The sequence below is a fragment of the Centroberyx affinis genome, unplaced genomic scaffold (assembly GCF_046629955.1).
Source record: "Centroberyx affinis isolate AG114_WGS23_722 - 3 ecotype Tasmania unplaced genomic scaffold, CSIRO-AGI_Caff_v1 ptg000061l_1, whole genome shotgun sequence".
Lineage (NCBI taxonomy): Eukaryota > Metazoa > Chordata > Actinopteri > Beryciformes > Berycidae > Centroberyx > Centroberyx affinis.
The window spans coordinates 31937-58154 of NW_027278772.1; the positions used below are offsets into that span (position 1 = coordinate 31937).

General features: G+C 41.3%; 1 protein-coding gene across 1 annotated transcript in view; it reads right to left on the reverse strand.

Moving 5' to 3' along the window:
- tafa3a (TAFA chemokine like family member 3a) overlaps window positions 1-26218 on the reverse strand; it is a 66452-nt gene that overhangs the window by 17205 nt on the left and 23029 nt on the right. Inside the window, exon 2 of the mRNA XM_071519937.1 lies at window positions 9571-9683. Within this exon, the coding sequence (XP_071376038.1) occupies window positions 9571-9682 (112 nt within the window). The 5' untranslated portion in view covers window position 9683. The remainder of the gene's footprint in view (window positions 1-9570; window positions 9684-26218) is intronic.

The window sequence follows — 26218 nt, forward strand, 5'->3', positions numbered from 1 at the left end:
CAAGAGTGCCAGTTAAACTGTACATATCTGTAACAATGACAGCACCACAACGATCTGAAACACAGACAGATACATCTTCATTACACCGAGGAGAAGGCAGACTCCATTAAAAGTAGAGCAACAGGCACAGTTTGAAAATAAAGAGAAGTTAGCTTCAAATTACTCATAGCTGATGATTATTGAGATTATTCTTTCCTAAATCAAACTGACATCTAATCACATTAACAATGCTAACGCAGAGGTACAGTTATTCTGTTGCTCTAAATCATACCTCACCCTGGAAAACAGTGTAATTTGGTTAGTGGTAAGGCGGCAGCCATCACTGATCCCTGTTGAATTGCTGGTTACCTGAGGACACTATTAAAGGAGCATCTGACCTGTCCACCCACTGACAACTCAATATAAATGTCCCTCTTTTTAATAGACCATCCTCCTGAAAAATATGTCGACAAACCTTTTAAAAAAGCCATTCCAGGACAACTCCAATGGTTCCACCCATTACATTTTATGCTCCAGTCCATTCACATAAACTTGATGCTCAGCCTTGGTTGCTGTTTTTATGGTCCGGTGTGGACACTCAGCGCCGCACTTCATTCCTGGGGAGATGTGAGCCGGAAGGCAAAAAGTCATGGAGCGGAGCCGGGAGATGTAGGAAGGCGATTGATAGACTGTATTTTAGAAGCTTATATTTCACTTTATTCAGTCAGTATCCAGCCTCTGGTGAATAACTACTAGGCCATAGCATAGCATTACTTTAAAAGAAAAGAGAGGAAACTACCCAGGGCTGAATGGCTGACGAGTTTCTCTCTGACTTCCTTCCCAACATCGCCTGGCTACAGATGAGCACTCATAAATGTCTGTTAGGATTTATATTATCTAACTGCGCCCGCACAGAAAAGAGCTTTCAGGGGACAGTTGTTAAAGCAAATGTGTTAAATTTACGATTGGGGGCTGCCAATCTGTAATAGTAATAAGTACAGGGAATTAGCGTTTAGAGAGGACATTAAACTTTCCTGACATATTCCCAGCCATCTTGAAATAGTGCTGTGCCGATTCAGAGACAGATGTTGAGCTGTTGGAGGAGTCTTCGCTGGTGTTAATAAAGGTAGTGCCACAACAACCAGCCCTCAAACTAAAAAAAAAAAAAGAAAAAAAAAAATCCTAGAGGCACATGAGAGAGTTATTTCAAATGATAATGGCAGCTAGATGAGATGTCTCAAAGCAAGATGTTACAATAATGTCCATTTGCTAAGCAGTCAGGCAATCACATCCCTGCTGTAAATCACCTGTCTGTGATTATGAAATCAAAAGGCAAAGTGACGACTTCTCCTCAAGTAGTCATACTTAGGACTTTTCACAAAGGTTAACCCAACAAGTAACTTATTATTTGCCTTTGCTTTTTGAAGGTTATCTATCTTAATGTGATAATGCTGTATATGGGATTTTAATGCACTAGTTAGTACAGGATGCATTATTGTAAAAGACTTGTGATAAGACCTACAGTAGGTCTTTTTGTACTTTGCACTATTTAAGTTGTATTTTAATGCAAACGATATGTATAGGTGTGTATGGACGCAGGTGTGCATGGACGAGTGTGTATGCGACATCTGACAGATTACTGGATTACTAGCATTTGTATGTATGTCCTATTTATTGCACTTGAAAACTTGACCTCAAAACTTCATTGAAGGGATACTAGAGTTTACCTTGTTCCTTGCTTTCTCTACTCCATCGGACTGGTTCTACACTAACACGTCGCAGGCTTCAGTGAGTATAGCTGCACCTGTCAACTCCTGTCTCGTCATAATCCTGATGCCCCCGCCTGCTCCTCTGAAGCTTTTAAAAGGCCAGTGGTACGTACTATAGGCATGTATTCTGTATGTACCTCTTTAGAAAATACTCATTTAGATTCCTTTGTAGAGCGTTTAGGGGAATACAGCTCAACTTAAGCATTCACATATAGTAGACTTATAGCCTCCGGCAGCTCATTCAGTACGAGTGAGCATGAAGTATTCTCTGAAGCCAAACACCAGAGAAGCAAGACTGTAATCTGTGATGTCATGCTGGTGTACAGCCTATAACTACTTCATTGACAAAAGTTGGGAGGAGAAAGGAAATTTGTAGATCCATGAGCATAACATGCACATCGCCACTTGACTCCACTTCACAGAGAGTGGTGCTGGGAGCAGTACGAACCCCAAGCTCAAATCATATCAAAGAACACCTTGGCACCAATTTATTCTACCGACATCTCTGTCTATCGACTTTCCTCAAGACAAGTTATATAAAAGGTAAAAAGTGACCTTTTTGTGCGCGGGACTTCCTTCTTTGTCTTTTGAGAGATTGAATTCATGGGCTGAACTGAATCTTTGCTTAAACATAAATAGACTGTATTTCATAGTAGTGCCATCTGTTCTAAATTAGAAATATGTGACCTTTCGTCCAGAAAATCATCTTGAATACCATCCCAGTCACTTTTTTGCACCGTTTCAAATTAATTCTCTATGGATTTGTCCCATATAATGTCACACATTAAGGGGCAGGTCAAACTCTTCTGTTTTGTTTCCAGCTACTGGACACACTACTGAGTGCTTGCTAATACTAGCAAAGGATAGGAGTAATATATCTGAAAGCTGAAATTTGGCAGTATTCCCCTTTAAATTACACACGCTCTATGAAATGATTGCTCATTCCAAAGTTAATGATATGTAACAACAAGCAACATATATCAAACACCCTACCATATAATACAGTCTTTGGAGCATTTAATTACCTTCACTGACACATTTATTACTTCAAAATTCTTCAACAGATTAGAAATTCAACAGAGCTTTGAAACCCTGTGATGAGCAAAGGAACGGGGCAGTGGCCAATTTGAAAGGGGACTGGACCACCTCTTGCTCAGCTTCAGCCAAGCATAGGCCATTAACAGCAATACAATTGACTAACTTTAAAGGAGGTTGCTCTAATTGCTGGGTAAGGGCAGGCTTTTAGTTTGTAAGACCCAATTACCGCCATGCTGTTAGCACTTCTCCACTAATTGCATTCATCAGCTCAAATCGTTATCACCACGCTCTCTGTCGATTTCTATCAAAATCCAAAAATCCTCATTTCTTTGAGTTTCAGAATAGCTAGAGGTAACTCATAATGTGGCGAGGGATAATGGGTTTACATTTGAGCTGTAATTAGAGTGGGAATGGAGACAGAGGACTAAGAGTGTATCTGATCCTTACGAACCCAGCAGGGGTCCGCTGCCACAATTGAACATCGGGATGGATTTTCTTCTAACTACAAGCTTAATCAGTGTGCACTTGAACACATGAACGCAAGCAACTTGACTTTAATGCAGGCTGATGAAGACATTAAATACTGCATGGTAGCAGATGTAGAAAAACACATTTTTTCCACATGACATAATACATATTATAAAAAGAACAAGTTCAGAACTGTATCTGATCCTTATGAACCCAGCAGGGGTCCTCCGGCACAATGAAACATCGAGATAGATTTTCTTCTAACCACTAGTTTAATCAGTGTGCGCTTGAACACATGAACGCAAGCAACTTGACTTCAAGGCAGGCTGAGGCTGATGATGACATTAAACCCTGCATGGTATAGCACATGTATAAAAATGCATTCTTTTTTACATAACATAATACATGTGATAAAGAAAGAGCAAGTTCATGAGTGAATTTCGATTTCCTGTGAATTACTGCTTCCGAAACTAATGGCATTCTCGCAGAACACACACCATCCTCCTGCTCCCCTTCTTTCTCTGCACAACCGCACACAGAGGACAAGAGGGGCCACATGCAGCCACTCACAGCACATCTATACAGCTGCCATTCAGATGCGTATAGCAGAGGACGTTTGACGGTTTTCTAATCTCGGTAGCTGCCACCAGGAGATGGGGCTAGCTGACCCCTGTCATCCCCACAGTGCATCTCAAACAGCTCCACATCTCCATCTCAATCTCCCTCTGCTCTCTATCTCCGTCCACCATCGTGTCATCCACCTGTTCTCCAAATGTCAGGCCGAATGCTCCGCAGCCACATCCCCACACGTCCCCGGGGAGGGGGTGACCCGCTCGGCCGCCGCCCGGTATAATGTCATGCCATCCCTGGGCAAGGCTCCCAAGCTGACCTGTTGTGCGGAGCGTGCAGCTAGCTGATGCAAGCTATCGCACAGCAACAGAGATCCCAGCGAGGAGATATGCTGCACTGTGTGGCTATTTACAATCTAAGCCTGTGAAATTGGAAGCACTGATTGTCACTAGCTCCCAGGTAGCTCCTTATGGGAAATAATGAGGTGGAAAATGCGGTCCAACTGGCCGGAATCAAATTTTTTTCCCCAAAATGTTCCCCCATTTGAATTATTTTGCCTTAATTTGTATAGGTGAATTGACAAATGAGGCACTAACTGACCTGTGAACAGGCCAAGTACAACCTCTCCTTTGATTTGTGTCCTGGCACATTTTCCCACCTCTCCTCCTCCTCCCTCCCCCCTTGCTTACTTTCTCTCCCTGGCTCCCTCTGCCCGTGACCATGTCTCCTGAATGACACTGTTTCACACTGCGACTCCAAAAATGGGAGGATCCTTTTTACATAGTTGAAAAAATGAGTAAAGAGAAAAGCAGAGAGTGGTAAGAATAAAATGAGCAGACTAGCAAGCGGTATGACCTGCATGCTCTTTCTTGTTTTTTTTTTACAGTATTGGTACAAACACTGTTCAAAAACAATGACTAAATCTACTCAAACCTGTGTCACAAATTATATTATTTTGAATTTATTACAGTAAATAATCTATCTATCTATCTATCTATCTATCTATCTATCTATCTATCTATCTATCTATCTATCTATCTATCTATCTATCTATCTATCTATCTATCTATCGATCTAAGCCTTTAAACACTCTCAAAAAAAGTGCTCCTCCACCGCCAGGTTCTTCACACATTGGAGACCCATCAAGCATGCAAAGCATTTTTTTCCCAGGCTGCTACAGGGAAACAATTGTAATTTGTCTAGTAAGCAGATTTTTAGTTACATTTTTTTTATTAATGTGACACATCTTAATGTATCTCTTCCAAAATTAATCTGACTGGGGCAGTGGGGAAAAAGTTAACGTTGGGGGAAAAAAGTTAATGTTGTATCCTACCATTAATTTGGGCTCCGGAGAATCAGTTTGTTCCTAATATGAAACACTAAAAACAAAGAGGAAAAAAAGTTAAAGCCAATTTGCATAGAATACAAAAAAAATCCCCTGAAGCATGAAAATCAGCTTGAGAATGAGCCATTAGAGTGCATCACACAGTTTTTAGAAAGTCTCTACCATAAGCAAATATGGAAATATTCCACTGAATTCAAATGAGAGCCAGTGCACAGTTTCATCTTATTAATAAGGCAGCGTAGCCTCCTGTGTGTGCGAATATAGAACGGGACCTTGATTTAAACCCAGCGTAAACCTGAGCTCCAAAGTCATTTTGATTCCAATTTGTGGAGCTATCCATGAGCCATGTGGCTTAATGCCTTACACTTAAAAAAATGTAACAGAGTTTACGACCTGTAAACGGAACTGCTTAGAGCATTTTTATCTCAAGAAAAGGGAGCTGCTGCCACATTGCATCACACAGCCAGACAGGGCAATGTGTTTTTCACGCCTGTTTTCCTTTCTGCTGCATTTCAGCATTTGGCCTTGTAGACAATGGCCAACAAACCGCAGAGAGCTTGATTACCTGCTTGTTTTTAAACTAGAAAGAGTGAGTTACTGTTAGTATCCAAAGAAGTATCTAAATATCCAAATAGCTGAGTAATGAGGCTCCCTTTTGACCCGGTCACATCATCAGTCTAAATCCTATCGACGGGACCAAAACAAATTGTACAGCCGAGAGGTACTTGTTATCTCTCTCTCCCTCTCTCTTTCCCTATCTCTCTCTCTCTCTCCCTCTCTCTCTCCCTATCTCTCTCTCTCTCTCCCTCTCTCTCTCCCTATCTCCACCCCCCTCTCTCTCTCTCTCTCTCCCTCTCTCTCTAGACCACTCTCCACTCTTCTCTTGCACCCTCTCCCTCCCTTCCTCTCCCTCTCCACTCTTTCATGACTAGCTAATGAATGTGGATGGTGCTCTGGGGGGATGCAGTAGTCTTATTACGGGGGTTATGTGTGTGCGCTGTACGCTCAGCATGCACTCGTCAGGCTACGGTGAAAGGTTCAATTGCTTTGGCGAAGCCCCCACCTCAATAAACAGAGGGGCTAAAGAGGTTTGTTTATTGGGCCCACCTTGACTTGACCTCCGTAGCTCGGGGACAGGCTGCGTGATTACCTAAGTGTCAGCCCGGCCCGGAGAGACCAGGCCAGGCTACTTGTGCTGCTGCTCTCTCTCCTAATAAATCACAGGAATAAGCACACAAACTACAATAGTAGAGCAAATACAAAACCATAGAGACGGTGACGTAAGCTTGAAGATTAAATGATTTATCCAACATATTTGCATTCAAACAAGTGGGATTTACCAATGTGCTGTCAGTCTAAACACTGATCAACAGTATTCAATACGGATAGAAAATATTCAATGTGTTGATAAGATTATCACATGAAAAAACAGCCTAGAGTGTGAAGCTAAGGTATTCCTGCTGTGTCATAGGCAGTGCTTAATTTGTCCTCACGGTTTTGGACTACCTGCATTCCGGTACCTATTTGCGTGGACCCGGCACCTGGTGGCATGAAAGTTTTTTTTTTTTTGGTCTGCCATGTAATACTCACAATAGTTGCCTCTTCTTTCCTTTCCCCTCCTTTCCAAAAACCTGTCTCATTTCCATAGGAAGACAGGTGTTTACCCTATTAGAAAGTAACAACAAGCGCATAGTAATCACGTCACACATGAGTGAGCTGCTCTGCAGAGTGTGTTATGGTAAACTTCAGACAGCGTCATGGCTAAAAGTTGAATTTGCTGTCCATATGTCCGCTTTGTGGACTATTTTGGAAAATTAGACAAGGTAAGCATGATTTTTTTTGTTTGTAAACGTGTTAGCATATTCTGTAATCTATTAGGTCTCTGCTGGGACAATCGAAATTCATATTTGCATAGATGACTGCGAAACAGAATTTCAAGTGCGGAGCTTAAGTCCCACAGTTAAATATGTGGGCAATTGCACGCTATGTTGAGTGTCCAGAAATAATTGGTAAATATAGCCGCAAGCGGCAATTGCGGGTCCGAGCACAATTTGAAAAGACAGACAAAACAGAAGATAGAAAGACACACAAAAGCTGACATGTTGTGAAGATCGGACACACACTCTATTAGTTAAGGCTTAGCACCAGCTTTTGTGTTGGCCCGTGACTTCTGTAAAGTTCATCATTTCATTGCAACCACATTGTTGAAGCTATTCACAACGGCCAGACTTTTTATTAGAACACATACCGCTTGTTCTTGACAACTAATGACTAATGACCAGGACAAGCCTGGATTTGAACCCACAACTTTCCACACGAGAGGCAGACACTTTACCTACTGAGATAAACTCCTGTTACAGGGTTACTGAGGAGAAAATAACTAAAGGGAGAAGTATTGTGATACTGCAACCTATGATTGACAGCGCTAATCACTTTATAAAACATTGTAGTGCTCTCCATTAACGAATAAAACAATACTAACTCACATGGGCCAGAAAGCCGCTGCTGCACTGCTCTCTGTGGGTTGAAAGGTCTGGCCACACCCCAATCAGTGATGCCAATCAGGTATTTCAGTATTTATATTGAATATTGATGCGTAACTACTCGAACCAGAATTTCTCTGGTAAATGGCTGAAGCCATTGCAGTTTCCTTTATGTATGATTGGTGTTCCGGGACCTCATCATTTACGAATTAAGCACTGGTCATAGGTGAATCTGAAATGAAACTATTAAAAAGTCAAATGTACAGTATTAATCAGCAGCCGGTGATGTCAAAAGTTAAGGTTCACTGAATGAATCCTGCTGCCAAAGCTTTTTCTTCTGCTATCTTTAACCTTGCGGCTGTCCCTTGGTTGGAAACGCACCTAGACAAGGAACACTCAAAGTTATGCAGGTGCTGTTTCTTTTTTTTTTTTTTTTATAATATTTATCCTTTCCCTATGCTGTCTCTCCTGTGGTAGCCTTGGGTTTTGATGCCTTATCAAAGTCTTTTGCTGGTCATGTTTTTGTTTTCAGCTAACATGGAGACATTTCCCTGCAGTCATTGTGTGCTGTTTTCCCTACAGTGGAATAAGGCTCATTATTTCAATGTGTAGTCACAGCTTCTACCTTTACGCCCACGGATCAGGCCATCTCTCCATTAAGGGAAATCTCTTTGAAAGGTCTTGTCCCCTGCCACACACACACACACACACACACGCACACACATGAACACACACACACCTACTGTACAGGTATTACTCTTTCCATGTGTTAGTTTGATGACTGCTAAACTGTTAAAATCCCACATGCACGAAAGCCAACCTTACACCACATCTCTGACTTGGCGTTTCAACAGTGTTGCTTGGCTATTGACCAAAGTAGCAAATAAAACTCTGCTAATTATATAACTTTCTTTACAAAAGGTCACTGAAAGCAATGGACTGTGTGGCCAGTACATATGAATGGTCTTGGACTGAACTGGCAAATTAATAATTTGTTGTGAGCTAACACAGTCTGCAAGAGAACTGAACTGTAAACTGTGTAAATGGCCCTGCATGTGACAATGTGTTGCCATTTAATGATATAGTGCAAGTCCATGGTATAATGTGTGTTAAAATGGGTGTTACTGTCCATACTACTCTGCGTCCTATTGCATTTGGTTTAATGTTCAGGGTAAGAACCATAAAATGTAATCGGTCTATGAATGGTAACTTACAAGGCTGCATTTAGCTTCTGGGTCAGGCTTTAATGATATAGTCTCCAAAGGCAGTAAATATTAAATTGTCTGTTTAATGACTCTGTGTATATGGCCTATAACCAAAAGGTTGTCGGTTTAACCTTCTGTAGAGTACAACAGGTGGTGACATCACCTGATACCAAAGATGAGCCAATAGCAGATGGCAATTTCAGTAGCATGTTTTTTGGGGGGTTTAATTACTCTTTAACTTTTAGGTGCCACGTATAACAACTTGTATCCAGTAAACTTACTGATGTAAATATTCTCTGGTATATCTGACCTTTCAAAAAAAGTAACGCTGTACCACTTGGTTTCTAAAACAGTCACCAAAAAAGCTACCGGAGTAATTTCATGGTAATGATTTGCCCTTTTGGAACTCAAAAGAAACAGTCTCCATTCACTTCAGTTGTTCGGAGAAGGCTGCTATGAAGCTGCACCAGCTAGCTCGTTGTGTGTTACATTGACATTCAAACTTCACCAGTGTTTCAACTATTCCTTGAATCCCCAGCTTCTCCGGTGGTGTTGTTCAGTGGCCAGCAGTGGACGACTGTGGCCATACTGGCAGTTCCCAGGTGTGAATGTGTGTGACTGTATGAATGAAAAAAAGCCATTCTGAAAGAGAGCAACCATGTTCAGCAACCCTTCTCTGTATAAATAGAGGTTAAAAACACATTGTGCTCTACCTATGTGGCTTCTGTGTGACGACGCGTTGGTCAGTTGTCCCCAGAGAGACACCAAACAGACGGTCAGCAGCAGCGCCCTTCTGCACATGCTCCGTAGGTCCCTCTCCCGCATTCTGGAAGAAAGAAATCAAAATCACCACAGGTCAGCCATTTTTGCTCACATGTTGGGAAGGCGACACTTAGATGTGTAGGCCGGCTCATTTGGGCTAAAGCCAAGCAGCTCCCAAAGCTTCTGCTTGGCAGTCTAAGGTGGTCAATTAGAGTAACTCCTGAAATCACAAAGTATGGATCTGAAGGGTTTAACAGGCCGCCTTTGTTGTGTTAAGGATTAGCTTGCTGAGGGCCAGGCACAACAGGGTTCCCCATGGTGCACCAAATATGGCTACCTACTGCCAGGAAATTTAAATGCACTGTAACAACACATACAAGCAAAAGCCTTCTATTATTATGCAGCCTCTTCATGTTTTGATTGCTTGTAAGGATTCATATTTTGTAAGCAGCTTTCTTCAACAAGAAAAAGCAAACAAACAATGCTTGTGTTGATTTAGAGCACACTGATTGAACCAAATATTAGGTTGCATTCATGCATAATCATACATGTATGTGTTTGCCTGTGGTTTCCTCCCCTGGAATACTAAGGTATTTGCATACAAACTCACCAGCACATACAGTCAAAACTTTGGAAAGTAGTAACACACTGCAATTGATGACACTGTGTTAGATCTACGGAGAGAGAACAAATGAAGTCTGTTTTTCTCCTCTCTGTCCCCTCTCCCCCACTTGCTGTCATCCTCCTCTACCTGGGAGGTGAGTAATGCTGTTTGTGTGGTCTGTCTTGGCTGCGCTCAGCTCAGTAATCTTCATGTACTTTCAGAGGGTTGTTGTCCAGTAATACTCTGTGTCTCCATCTAAGAGGCCCACAGAGAGCGGAACAAACAATGCAATCAGTGCAATCTCATCTTATTGCCAACAGAGCTAGCTTCTCTCATGAGGAAAACAGTCGCAAATCACAGCTCTCCTTTGAACTCTGTTCCAGTGCAGCCACTCAAATTAGTGAAACGATTGGTTTCATGCAAAGAGCTCAACTCTTGCTTATTTGGCAGGGGCTAGCAAAAGAGAGGGAGATGTCTTGCTGTGCCCGCCTTTGTACTGACAGCCAGAGCTGGGTGAGATCTTAACAGGAGGTTTTAATTCTGTGCTGTACAGTATTAGACAGCTGAGGCAGTCAGTATGCTACTGGCACAGTCTCAATTATCTCTCTGCTATCTATAGTACATTATAGATTACACATTCCTCATTACAGTACAGATATACACTGCTGGATTTAAAGTACAGATCTAAAGTAGAAGTAAACATCTTTTTGTTTAAATCCAACAGGGACAGTGGCCAGTTACATTAACTCCCCCAGAGTTAGAGAACTCATTTTCACCTGCAGTCCCTGGAGTTTGGCATCACACTTTACCCGTCCTGCCTACGACACCAGGCCAGATAACATGATAAAGTGACATTTCACTTTCATAGAACAGATTTGGTTGGACATTATTGCACATACTTCTTTGGGAGTCTAAGAATAGTGAGCCACCAAAATTGGCTGCTCTGGGGACGCCTTCTTACTTTCATTTTGTAAACCTTTTGCAAATCATTCTTCTAACACGAGGAAAAGAGGACAAGAGGATTTCATCCTGTGTCCTACATCTTACTTCTTTTAAGTAATTTTGCCTATGTGCAGTTATTGATAATGAGAACTGGGGGGAAAAAACTGAATATCTATGGTGACACTGGATTCCCAGGACAGTCATTATTGGAGTCTTCATGCTGACATGCTTGCTGCCATGTGAAATATTCAAAGTGAAATATAGCTGAGGAATTAGTCCTGATTTGTTAGTAGATTTTTGGGTTGGGCAGCAGGAGGCCAGGGTGTTATTCCAACCAGAATTTAAATCTACTCTAGCTGCTATCTCCTATCTGATAGAGGTCTGTGTTCAGGTGGCCGGACGGAGCTGGTTAACAGGGAAATTATTCCACTTGATGGATTTGGAGCTGGGACCAGGTGGCTCATCACGAAAGAGGCTAAAGAGGGAAAACCTAGCTTAATGGGTTAGGGCTGGTCTTCACACATTCATGGCACACATATACATTTACGGCTGCGATCATATAGGATGTTTTTCTGAATGTACCTATGCCTTTGTTTTTAGTTATTTTAAATGGTTTGGTCACAGTTTTGGGGAGCTCCCCTGGGCTCAGCTTTATAGTTTGCTTTTTGTGGACTGTGCGGCATCCATGACATCACAGGCGATGTGACGCAAACCTTGCATGTAGAGTCGCGCCCCCTAAAAATTTTGTAACAATGCGGATGGAGTCACGGAGACACGGTGTTTGCGATGACTGGCTGGCTGGTACTATCCAGAAGTGTGTTATTGTTTGCCACTGTGGTGATTGACCGTGGACTCAGTTCTAGAGCTGCAACGATTAATCGATTAATCGATTAATCGATTAGTTGTCAAATATTAAATAAATCGCCAACTATTTTGATAATCGATTAATCGGTTTGAGTCATTTTTTAAGAAAAAAAGTCAAAATTCTCTGATTCCAGCTTCTTAAATGTGAATATTTTCTGGTTTCTTTACTCCTCTATGACAGTAAACTGAATATCTTTGGGTTGTGGACAAAACAAGACATTTGAGGACGTCATCTTGACTTTGGGAAACACTGATCGACACTTTAACATTTTCTGACATTTTACAGACCAAACAACTAATCGATTAATCGAGAAAATAATCGACAGATTAATCACAATGAAAATAATCGTTAGTTGCAGCCCTACTCAGTTCTAAAGAGCCACTTAGACCGCAGGAGCCATTAATTGCCTGATGTTTGTGCAGACTGTGTGCTGTGCCGTGAACATCACGAACGCCAAAATGACGTATGAATCAGCTATTAGCACCGTGCATTACATCAGTGTGACTCTCTGGTTGATTGAACAAGCTAGTCAAACTGCTCCACTGTCAGGTGAGAACAGACACACACACACACACACACACACACACATACACAGTTTTCATACAAGACTTTCCCCAAAGCACCTAATGCCAGTGGTGAGTCGATGGGACCAATAAGACACAAGAGTCTGTTTACTGCTGATGCATGCCACTGAGTGGACGAGACCGAGGTGGATGTTGTGGTTGGAGGGCAAAACAAACTAATGTTGTTGTTCATGTTAGGCGTTTTTGTTTATCTCTTATCCAAATGTGACACGCAGTTGGTTGTGCACCAGCAGTCATGCCCCGAGCCAAGTCTTCCCCCAGTAACATAAACAACCATTACACTGACACACAAAACATGGATGAAATTAAATGAAACGGTATCTGAATGAATGAGTGAGTGAGTGAATGAATTAATGAATATTTAGTTTTGGATCTTCTTACAATTATAAGATCAAGTATATTGTTACAAGAAAGTACATATGCCATTTGGACCAACACTATGAACAACACTATCAGTTCATACATTTTTTTTTAGCATTGGTGGCACCAGTAGGAATTGAATGTCATGTTTACCTATTAAGCTATAAAAAAACACGAAGTGTATTAAAACTCCTACTTGTTTTAAAACCAGGAAAACCAGTGCAATCAATCTATGAAATTATATTTTAGGGGTAACACTGATGGTCCAGTTTCACTGTGCAATCCAAAAATCAGCCCAAATATTGAAGGAGCATAACTACAGTATGCTGTAAAAAATATTCACATTAACTCTGTGCAGATAATTCTATTTCTGTCAGCTTGTACCCATGCAAAGGCAAAAATGTACTTTTATTAACTCGTACTTACAAGGTCAAGTATTCACCCAGCTCAGTGGCCTTGTGGTTAGAGTAGCCTATCTTCCCTGAGTGTGAGAGTTTATGATATCAATTCCCAGTCTGAATCGAAGAATAGCACGAAACATCATAAAATGTGCTAAGGCTAAGGCCATCCAGCAGACTCGTGCTCTGCCTGGGGGATCTACATACATAAAAATAAATATATATATATATATATATATATATATATATATATATATATATATATATATATATATATATATATATACATATATACACTGTATATGTAACTGGAGCTTATGTTCCAAAACGTTTTATATTGAGTGGCTCAATGTACCGATGTGTCAAAACACACCACGTACTCTTTCAACTCTCGTCAGTGGATGACAGCTACGTTAACACCAATAACCAATAACCTAACCCTAACCAATACTTGGGACTCAAAACACTATATTACATAATGCATTGTATAATACATACATCAGACCTCCTACAATAATTTAAATTTCTTCCATAGATTGCATTGAAACCAGAACTACACCATAAACTGAAATTAAATACCCACACTGAATCTATCGGCACACCATTTGGAGTGTTTGGGAAATTAAGCGATTGTCTACTTAATGTCTGAATTACAGAAGAAGGCACGGGTGACAATGCAAATGACAATGCAATGTCAACACATTGTTAGATCAGAGAGAGCCAGTAATGAACTGCTGCTCTCTGGCTAGTGGATCTGAGCTACCTCATTTCATGGAAGAGTGATATGAATGCTTCTTCATGGTGCTAATTAGTTCCTCTGCCATCCTTCGCTCCATGTGGGAAGGCGTCTGACATAACGCATTTCTGTTTCTTGTTTTAAAACACTTCATGATAATAATGATGAGGTGAAAAGTAGAGCTGGCTTGGAAGCAGAGGCGTTGCCGTTCCAAAGGTTGGGGAGATCACTGCATTACAAAGGATTGTGATAATAGGATGAGCAACAAAGCATGCTACTTAAGTCTCTAGATGAATGGATTGAGGCAATAAGAGTGGCCAGTGCCATAAATTGATGGAATTTGCCCCAGGCGTATTTTTGTATCCACAAATCCCCTGCAATCCTAAAGATAACTTTAAACAAGAAAAAAGATTTGAACATAACACATCACTACCATGGGAAAATCATAGATTCCAGACACCAACAAGTGACAGATGAGCGTCAGGCAGCTCGTCAGCTACGGCGTTAACTCAACAGGACTGATTACCTGACAAAATCATCAACTTCTTAGGGAATGCTGCATGGCATGTAATCAAGTGCACAAAACATTTGGAGCCTAAATGCAATTAACATTGGAGCATATGGCTCAGTTGGCAGGCGTGTACGAGATGTGTAAGGATCTAAATAAGGCAGTAACATACTTCGAAGAGGAAAGAAATACCAGCAAATTGAAAACCAAGGCTTACTCTCACTCATTTAGATCAACACTTCTCTCCAAAATGGAGTCTATATCTAATATAAAATCTATTCAACATTTAGGTTCCAGGTTAGGTGCCTGCTGATCTGATGAATAAATAAGTCCTATTACCCTCGATCTTTAAAAAACAAAATGAGGCATATTGGAAGGAAGCAAGTGCAAAAAGCATCTAGCCAGTCAATAGTGTGTGGCATACTCCCTGAGTTCTGTTTTTGAACCAATCAGTTAAAGCTTGCCCCACTGTGCTCCCAGGGACAACAGCGACAGCGTTCGAAGACCTATTAGTTTGCACTATTTAACAATGGCTCCAAGATATCTGGTAAACAAATTGCCTTCCATTCAGAAAATCTTTGCAACTAGGAATTTGTGGCTACACACGTGTGTTAGAAAGATAGGGAGACACATAGGAGGAGAGAGAGAGAGAGAAAGAGATGGAGCGAGGAAGAGAGAGAGAGAGAAAGTGAGGGAGAGAGAGAGATTTTCAATTCTGCTGTGTAAAAACCCGATTTGCATAGCTATTTCTGGTTCAATAACTCACTGCAAACAAACTCCATGCGACTTGCAACCGTTATCGTGTCTAATGCTGACAGTGAAAACCCGGGTTATGAAAAACAGCAGTGAATTTAGTGGGCAGACGTAGGGGACCGTGGCAGTGTTTCAGTGTTGTTTACCCCCCCCGCTGGACTTGGTGTACTGTTATTTTGGAGGCGGCAGACCAGAGGAGGCCGAGTACTTAGTTCCAGAAGCCAACATTGGGCTCCGACCTGTTGGAAAACATCCCCTCCAGTGTCGAGGCAGAGGTCATCTTAGTCGAGCCGGAGTTCTCTGCCACACTTGGCTAGTCTCTCTATCTCTTTCTGTCTCTCTCTATCTCTCTACCACCCCCACCCCCCCCCTTCTCTCTCCTGCTATCGTGGTTCAATGAGGTCTGCTCTGCTTCTGACTCATCCTCTCTCCTCATAGCATGTTCTGTGCCACCGGACACACGGTACAACACAGCAGGGATCAGATAGCTGTCCTATTGCATCATCACACTACACACTAACAGGGAACAGAGGAACAGTCAGACTCTGTGGGTTTAAAAGAGTGCTGTGAGCATCAATGTGCACTGAACTCCTTTGGTTTTATATTGTTAGAGTCACATTTTATGCACCTAATTGGCATACTGTATTCAACACACTGCAAGTTTGCATCCGAGCATCACAGTAAGGTAAAGGGTTTAATTAAAATTCAAAAGGGAAAAAAAAACGGAATTCTTGAAATACGTTACCCTGTTGTTCTAGGACAGTTTCTCCAATGCATAACATGAAGAATTAACACAGAAAATGTGACTGTGACAGTATCCAGGATAATGTTTCTGGGGATCATAGTACATTTTCTGGTTTTGAACAATAATTCATAATACTAAGATAAGATACATTTTTATTGTCCATTACATAGTGTGAAAAAATATAAAGCTTATAAAAGTTCAAATAAATACATTTTATGAGTCTGACATTCATTGCCAACAACAGCTCCAGGTTATAAAGCGGTAGAACTACACAAATTAGAGTTTTGATTTTTTGAGTTTTGATTCCCTGATTTTTAGCTTTTTAGCTTTTCTCTCATAATTGCTGAGCTGTATAGGCATAATAACATGTGGAACTTAAAACTGTATGGTATTCAGAATTCAGAAACAAAATTATGGCGATAAATGCTGTCTTGGTTGCATTAACATTTCACTCAGGACAGAATTCATGAACTTGTGGATACTTTAGTTTAATTTGCATTTTAAACAGTAACCCTCTTACCAAGATAGGTTTGTTGCATTTTCTGTGTGTTTTTTTTTTCTTTTCATCAATGCTGTTGTCACTTCTGATATTGAGTCGCACATAAAATGCAGCTTTGGACCGTGTGCAGTGTGTACCATTGACTTAAATGAATATTCAAAAGCGTGAAGAGAATTTTGACATAAATTGAATGCATGAGCTAGGCATAAGCTGTAATAAGATCAAAGTAATGCTAAGTGGATCTTCAAGCTTTATTTCCACATTTCATCCAACAATGTGTCTGCTGAAGCAGAAAATTATTCTGCCGCTTTAAAGCAATATAAGTCACTCTAGAATAAACACTGCGCACCCGGGTCCGCATGCTCATACAATTAAGCTCCAACGACTGACTGAGCAGATAAGAACTATCAAGAAATTGAACCCAAGTAAAATGACTAATGACGGCACTAAACCAGCAGACCAACAACCTCTGTATGTGTAGTTAACATTGCCCCTCAACAATTTCAGAAGCAAGTGAAGTGGGACCCATTTCTAACGCTGTTGTTCGCCCTCCCTCTGCTCCTTCCACATAACACTGCAATTTCACCACCACAAACAGCATAATGCATTCTTGATTGCTCCCCCAAGCCCTCCTTAACCAATCTGTCAGGATTGCTATGCCTGTGTAGCCACTAATGCATAGCCCTGTCTATTATTTTGGAAAATGCAATATTATATATTTCATTTTATTTCATTTTATACTTAGTGGACAATTTCAATAATGCTTTCAGCGATTGTTGGTAACTGCTAGCTGGGGCCAGCTCTATTTTAAAGTATTGAACCTCCCAAAGAAAGACCCTGAAGCCCTCCATGGTTTATTGGTGAGAAAAACAGCAATACTAATCTGTGTTGCAACATGGCTCCATGTGGTTCTGATCTGGCTGAACCAAACTTCTACTGACCTCCATTCTGCACCCACCCTAAATTTTACATGAGGTTACCTCTTATGTCTCTCAGAGGAATGACAGATTCATAATGCCCCCCCCCCCACACACACACACACTTTTCAGTGAGCTGCACACTGCACTCCACAGCAGTTACTATATTGAGTCTTAAATAGGTCAATTTCAACTTGAGAGACAAGCTTTTCTGCTAAAAAAAAAAAAAAGTTTTCTAATAGAGTGAGCTACTGACAGAGTGAATGGGAGCGGGACAGTCGTCTGCATTAATGCTGGCCAGGGGCGACTGTTCCTGAAACCCGTTAGGGAGAGCCTTGCTACAATTGAGTCAGTTTTTAGCCATCAATAAGCTCGTTGATTGTTCTCTATTGGGAATAGAAAGTTTGTTTTAGTGCTCAGAGGCATGGCTCGCCTGTATTGTAAGTGCATGTCATGTTCTCACCCAGCTTGTGACACAGCAGAGCTATCTAGGAAAACAAACCACACTTACCGGTCATAGTACCACTTAAATAATGAGTTCCCTCGCTGCTGCTACAGCTGGTTGACTTGCTATTCTGCATCATAATAAGTTTATGGTCTAAAACGCAACTTGGGACTACTGTACTGCATCTTATTAGCCCCCCCTAAGGGACAGCAGATAGGTGCCATAACACCAAAGGGCTGCAGATCGGGACCCTGGCCAAGCATACAGGGGCTCAGAGACAACCTCGTGCTCCACTACCTAAAAGTCCAGCAATACCTTTGAAAGACTGCAGGTTCATGCCGAATGTATTATTTACGTCGGAGCCAGGCAGGGTTCCCGTTCCATTTGCTTCAGCAGAAGTAGCTTTGCATGCACTCATAAATAATAAACGTGCAGCACAACGCGTGGGAACGGGGGAAGAGCAAGCGTAAAGAGGAGGCCAGTCACAGCATGAAAGAGGACGAGGATGTGCTGCCTAATCTGGGCATGGTAAAACACAGTCCGTGCAAGCGAGTCACCCATGAAGAACTAACAGCCAGATGACAAAATGCAGACAGAAAAAACAACAAGGGCGAGGAGGCCACAAAAGAAAAACAAAATTTGCATCTCTGGCAGCATTCGGGCATGTTGCCACTGTGCTGAATTGATCTAATCACCGGCAGGGGAAAGAAAGCAGACAACCGGCGGCTGGACGAGATGGATATTTCATGTACAATACAGTACAATGCCAGGCTTTCACTGACAGTCATGACAACTGTGCTAAATACTGTGAGATATCCTCTCTTGCATGTTTCTATGCGACTGCCACTTTTCTAATTCTTCTTCTAAGCTGGTGGCGATACAAGAGAATTCCACATGGACTATGGTGACTGGTGCCATTAAAATGAACAAACCTACTGAATGGGATTAGAAGTCAACCCTTAGCCTCACCATCTAGCGAGGATTTGCGGAATGTTTGGCTTCATTTTTCATAAGAGAGCAGTTAATAAATGTTGTTCCAGCCGATAGCCTTGCGAGAGCAGTGGAGCCATAATTGGATGTCTAACTGAGTCCTCTGACATGTTTGGACAAGCCAATTTTCAGAGCAATTTAGAAGTTTAGTTTTACTCAATAGAAAGCTCCCATCCTGTGTTCTCATGACAAAGGCATACACAAAGGTTTTTTTATTTATTTATATATATATATATATATACTTTTTTTTTTTTTTGAGTACAGAGAAATTAGATTGTGTTTCACTCGCCAATTTTTGGTGTTTGGGTCTGGCTGAACTGGCTCAACCTAACCAAATCTCACTGGAGATACCATGGTAACCTCTGCTGTTTGAAAAGGAAGAGGAAAGTAAAGATTTAGACATTAGTCTGTTACCAAGACAACAAGTAGTCTGTAGACCATAAGCTCAAGTCTCCAAATTAAGGATGAGAAAACACTGGTCAAGTGTTTTCTTCATGAGAAAATAAGAAGGCTATCAGTCTCTGTGTGAGGTTTTCCTCCACGGCAAAAAGATCTGCAGCGTGGCTCTGTTGGACTGCAGTGGCTTGGCAGGTCCCCATGCATTCTGGGAGAAGGAATGGCGAGGCAGAAGAGAGAAGCTAAAAGAATCCCTTTTCAAACCAGAGCCAGTTTAATTTTTTGACAGGCCTGCTTAATTCCCTTTTAGAGTCCCTTCAAAAGATTTTGTTCTATGCAGCTCCTTTGTGTATTTCCTGCAGGGAGTCTTGTGTTGTTTGTGTTTTGCGGGCACACTTCAGCCTATTTATGCAAGCTAATTTAAAGTATAAATGAGGGCACATTTTTGGCGAGTGTGCAGACAATTGCACATGGGAATAGAGTTTACTGTTTATTTGTTTCACCTATAGTCAGTTGAGCGAGAATGTCATCCCCCACTTATTACGAAAATGCAGCTGCATATAATCACAGAATTCATGGGACTCCATAGGTTGCATTATCTATAAAGCGGGGCTCGCTGTGAGTGTATTAAACAACCATATGCTTTCCTTATTGAAACACCACACCAATATTACTCCATTACAAAATACAGTATCAGATCATATCAAGCAAACAACTCCCAGCAATAAACTCTGTAAGAAACTCATCCATCATTCATTACATTTAGCCACAATAGGATGAACAGTACAGTGTGTGCTACTGTATACATCAAACCCAAAATCAGTTGACTAGTCAAGCTCACTGACTGCTGGGACTGGGACAAATTACAGTTGTGGAGCACCACTAGTACTTTTGCTGTAATACCTCTACTGTTCGTTATGTTTATAATACATGATGTTACTGAAATGTTATATCAACCATAAAAGCCACACATTTGCCAAATGATCGCTACATTGTCAGTCTTAAATCACACCCTCAAAAAACACACAAACACATACAAAATAGCATCATGTGTCCGTCTCCGCAATGCAACACCCAGTTTCAGGAGAGCGGCATAAAGACGGCCAATACACAGAGGGAGGCTGTTTATATCTAACGAGAGCTTCCCTCCCAGGTAACCTAGGGCTCACATGCCACCCTTTGGTGATAATGAGTGCCTCACTGAGCATGTCACAGCATCATCACGCCAATGGCGCAGGCAACAGGGAAGAGCCCAGAGGCTGTCCATATGGTGTACAGTGTGCGGTGTGCAGTGTGTGTGTGTACGTGGTGGTGGTGGTGGTGATGTGTGTGTGTGTGTGTGGGGTGGGGGTTACTTATGAAACCACATAGGCTACGTAAAGGGTGGGTGTGAGGGTGTCTTAACAAATTTGGCACTTGAATAGTCTTTTAGCCAGACTTACAAACTCAACAGGTTAAAACTCTTATAATCTACAGTATATTTTACATTTTAGATATTTTGTATTTTTCATCTAGTTATGATGAAAAGGAATAAAAGATATCCCTGTTTTTTAGTAATATAGACTGTTTAGTCTATCTGCTAAAACTGTTAATAACATAATAATAACATAAACAATAATAATGTATAGTTCCTTCCAAATGTTATAATATAGATAAATGTTAACAAACACCAAAAATCAATTAAATCTGTTGCAGCATTTAAAGTGTGAGTATGCATCATGCATGGTGTGTATTTGTTGAAGTGTACTGTCCGTCACACACTGTTCCTTCCTTTCTCCCCTCTCTTTAGCTCGTACTTTCCCTTGCCCTTTTCATTCCGTTGCAGCACGACTCGAACGACACTCCCTCTCCACTTCCTCTCCAAGGTATCTAAATACTGCGCATACCTTCCGCCCTCCTGTGTGAGAGAAACGGCTTTCAGCTTATCTTTCCAACCCACTCGGGGGAATTGATTAATTCATCACTGCGAGGTGTTTTTAATTACAGTGTCAAATGATCTGTTAATGGACAAAGTGAAATCTATTACATCATTCTATATGTGAACGAGCTTTCTGTGTATGAGCCAACAATCCCTAGTCTCCAGTGGCTAAGGTCATATAGGATTACTGATATATGAAACCGTATTCAGAGGCAGAAGCAACACTTAATTAGCCACTCTGCTCACTCATCACCATCTAATTCTAATCCTACAGTACTATAGCTTTGACACCATTTGACACCACTTTACAAAGGACATTCGCTATAGCGCCTCAAGTGCCAATCAGACCTCAATATAAAATTATATCTAACATTAAAGTGATAAAAGTGGCTGACTTTAAATGCAAAGTTGTTTAATTCCAGTGGCTTCGTAACCAGACTGTAATGTGGGTGAGATGGGACTCTCTAGCATGAGTTCGAAATGTGGAAAGTGTGCAACCTTGACACTGTGGTAAAATAATTGGTGGCATGTGTTGCCAGCCTGCAAGGCGAGCTCAAGGCCCCGAGGTTGAAAACTGCTTTCATTGCGTTCGGCCCGAAACGATAGCACAGCACATATTATAATGGCATTCTACCTAACGTCAGGTGAATGTTGATATGTGCTGTGTTATCAGTTTCAGAGACTCTTTGAAGGCTTTTTCTCAGCTTTGTACTTTATTCCGTAAATGAAAATTTAATCTCCAGATCAAGGACGAAGAGCCTCAATTATCTGTGTTTCAACAACATATGTCTAGACAATCTTTTTTTTTTTCCTTTTGGTTTTTGTTTATTTCTGACTTTTTTCTATTTTGAAAGGAGAAGCGGATGGGGTGGGGCAGACATGACATTTTCAATAAGAAAGATTTATGGATGCTATCTGACCCAGAAATGTGAGGAATTCTAGCTTTGTCTGTAATACTCTTCGCTTCACATAAAGGACTCAGTATATCAAAACAGCTCTAAATGTATTGGGGAAACCTGCCTATGTTCTTGATAGGAAGCATGCTCTTGAACTGTTACTTCTGGGTGCATGCATACGTTCAGATTCAAATTCAAAGACTGAACAAAAATATTAACACAACACTTTTGTTTGTGCTCCCATTTTTCATGAGTTGAAATAAAAGATCTAAGACTTTTTCTATGCACACAAAAGGCTTATTTCTCTCAAATTTTGTTCACAAATTTGTTTAAATCCGTGTTAGTGAGCACTTCTCCTTTGCCAAGATAATCCATCCACCTGACAGGTGTGGCATATCAAGACGCTGATTAAACAGCATGATTATTGCACAGGTGTGCCTTGGGCTGGTCACAATAAAAGGCCACTCTAAAATGTGCAGTTTTATCACACAACACAATGCCACAGATGTCGCAAGTTTGGACTGCAGGAATGTCCACCAGAGCCCATGTTGCAACATGATAATTCACGGCCCCATGTTGCAAGGACCTGTACACAATTCCTGGAAGCTGAAAACATCCCAGTTCTTGCATGGCCTGCATACTCACCAGACATGTCACCCATTGAGCATGTTTGGGATGCTCTGGATCGGCGTGTACAACAGCGTGTTCCAATTCCTGCCGATATCCAACAACTTTGCACAGCCATTGAAGAGGAGTGGACCAATATTCCACGGACCACAATCAACAACCTGATCAACTCTATGCGAAGGAGATGTGTCACACTGCATGAGGCAAATGGTGGTCACACCAGATCCTGACTGGTTTTCAAAAAATGCATATCTGTAGCCCTTGTCATGTGAGATCCATAGTTCAGTGCCTAATAAATGTATTTTTTCAAGATAAAACTGCACATTTTAGAGTGGCCTTTTATTGTGACCAGCCCAAGGCACACCTGTGCAATAATCATGCTGTTTAATCAGCATCTTGATATGCCACACCTGTCAGGTAGATGGATTATCTCGGCAAAGGAGAAGTGCTCACTCACACAGATTTTAACAAATTTTTGAAGAAAATTTGAGAGAAATAAGCCTTTTGTGTGCATAGAAAAAATCTTAGATCTTTTATTTCAACTCATAAAAAATGGGAGCAAAAACAAAAGTGTTGCGTTTATATTTTTGTTCAGTGGTAGATTCCCCAAAGACCCAGCCAATGAGATACTGTTCTATCACAATTTTAAGTCCTACAGGCCCCATTAGTATTGCGGCTGAGTCAAGAGAATTCTCCTCATAAGAGCACACAGACGTATGAGGCGTTCACTTGCACTGCAAACTGTTATGCTGCCGCGGTGTAATGACTGCACCAATCCCCTGTGCCCACTGCCGAGCTGCGACATTTATGAAAAGATATCAAGAGAGACGTAGTGGCAGAGTGTCAGTCAACACCGGAGCGGGTGAAATGGAAACATGTTATTTGAAGAACAGTGTGAAGAGGAGTGTTTTTTCTCAAACAACACTCACACTCTTGGACGGCTGCATTAAAACGTGCCATGAGTGACGGTTTAGCGGCGGCGTTGCTCTCTAATGCTCTTGATCTGAGCGCTGAATTGGCTCAGTGGGGGCTCCGGTGGTGATCTGGTAACCACCGCTCATTAAAATATTACTTTACACTGCACCACCACTGTGAACAGCTCTGTCCGTGCCGCTGAAGCCGATTTCCACCCTTTTCCTGTTTCCTATCCCCTCTATCCCTTTTAACCACACTTAACACTCTTTTCCACTTAGTGCTGCCCATATTCAGCAGGCCCCCGGGGACGAGCCATGCACATATGTCGGGGGAGGAGGGTAGGGTAGAGCGCGGGCTATTAGATACAAATTCAGGAGTTCAATCTGTGAGGGCTGCCTCGGATCTGTGCACCACTCTCACTAATTCCTCTAACCACTGCTCTCAAAGCGTTGCAGAATTAGAGTCTGTCCGGCCACTTGTGGTGGCTGGAGTGAAACGCCACTCCACACCCGCTCTTTTAATGTAAGCTGCTGGATTAAACACAGCTCTGGGACACAGATTGGGTCATACATTAGGAAAGGCCTGATTGGCCCAACAGATGGGTTTTAGAGGAAAAAGAAGCTTTAATCAATCCAGTTTGGGCATTGTTTACTGGATCTAGCGGCGCAGCAGACTTTATAGCTGTGAGGGGGAGGGAGAGAGAGAGAGAGAGAAAGAGAAAGAGAGAGAGAGAGAGAGACAGAGACAGAGACAGAGAGACAAAGAGAGAGAAAGGAGGCCTGGGGAGATATTAAATAAATGTGCACATCCCCTAATTGATTTATTTGTCGTTGTGTCTGCTTTTTTATTGACCGTATCATTTCAGAGTAAACACAGTTAGCCGGGTTCGAATTCATTTTGCAGCAGTGAAAAACAATAGCCTATACCTATAGTAGCCCGTGTGTTCAAAATGACACAAATCTGGACCCGTGTGTTCTCTGATGGCCTCGAGCCAATAGTAAGTAGTGCACATGTAGCAACAGCTGTGATCATTATGTGACCAGTAATAAGGAACCCTCAGGTCAATGGACATTTGTTTACATGTTGGTAAAATGTTATTCATTTCCAGTCCAATAGGAAAATTCTCTAGGATTGGCTGCAAAATATGACACGTCAACTTGGTTTTGACCTAATCTAATAGGATTTTCCTGTTGAAATTCATAAAAAGACTATTGACTAGGGCGCACACTGTACATCCCATTCTCTATTTTTATAATATACTGTGGACATGGTGGCACTGCATTTGATTAGATATGATTCAACTGTCAGTTAACACGATCAATAACATGATCAATGGTACCTCATGATTCGTATATTAGATATACTGAGAAGCAGTGAGAAAAAAAAAAACGTCATGCAGGCGTGATGTCCAAAAGTTGCGGCTAAAGTTTTGTCAGTGATGTGTGAAAAGTGACAGAATGTGTTAACGATTTCACAGGAGAGTGATTATAGCTGATTTGAGTTGATGTAAAGTCAATGGAAGCGCTATTCAATGTGTTTTTTTTTCATTCATTATCTGACAAATAACTGACAGTTTTCTGAGAGCTTGATTTGAGGCGGAGATGAAGATGACAAATGCCTGTTACTGAGCCTCACTTGTCAATGTGTTTTAATGAGATGTTCCAAGGAATGAAAATAGATCCTTCTATTTATATTGAAGGACATATACAGTGCTGTGTGTGAGAGCTACAAAATGAATCATAAGTAAAAATAAACTAAAATAGGGATGTGACTGATTGACCGCAGCTGTGTTTGTTTGTTTGATTGATTGATTGATTGAACCCATCCCATCCCTATACATGCGTAAAATGCTCTATGTTCAGACTACACTATACTATACTAGCATCCTCTCTTTTGCATTTTATACAACAACACATTTTCAGATTTCTCAAACAGACAAAAGCCTAATTCCTCTAGAATTATTCAGCCTCTGAACAGGCCGATGTCAGGCTGCTGGAATATGCAATTAGATCAACACTGAGTGAAGTGATGCAAGCAAAAAACGTTACTTCACTCACAAAAGTTGAGACAAAATTTGCATCAGCTTTTAAGTAAATCCAACAAGTTTGCAATTTGATGTTTTATTTTTGTACTGCATCTTCATTACTTAAATAAAAACTGAAGCTCTAACATGTTTTTGTTTTTTTTGCCAAATGAGCTCTTTGATCAACTCACCACTGTGTGACAAAAACAGGAGTAGTGTTTTCACCGCTTATGTGTTTATTTTTATGTATTTCAGGATTTATTTGGTCTGCTACTATGCATGTTAATTTTTTATCACATGGTGTACTGGAAGCAATCTTAGCATCATCATCAAGTGTTGGCATATGCACCGTAGCTCACTAAATACCAGACAGACAGAAGAGAAACTGCTAGCAACCTTTTCATCACTAACAGATGCTGAACGTTAATATGATCAATTCCTTCGTCCATCCATGGATGTACTCCTAATCGACTGGAGG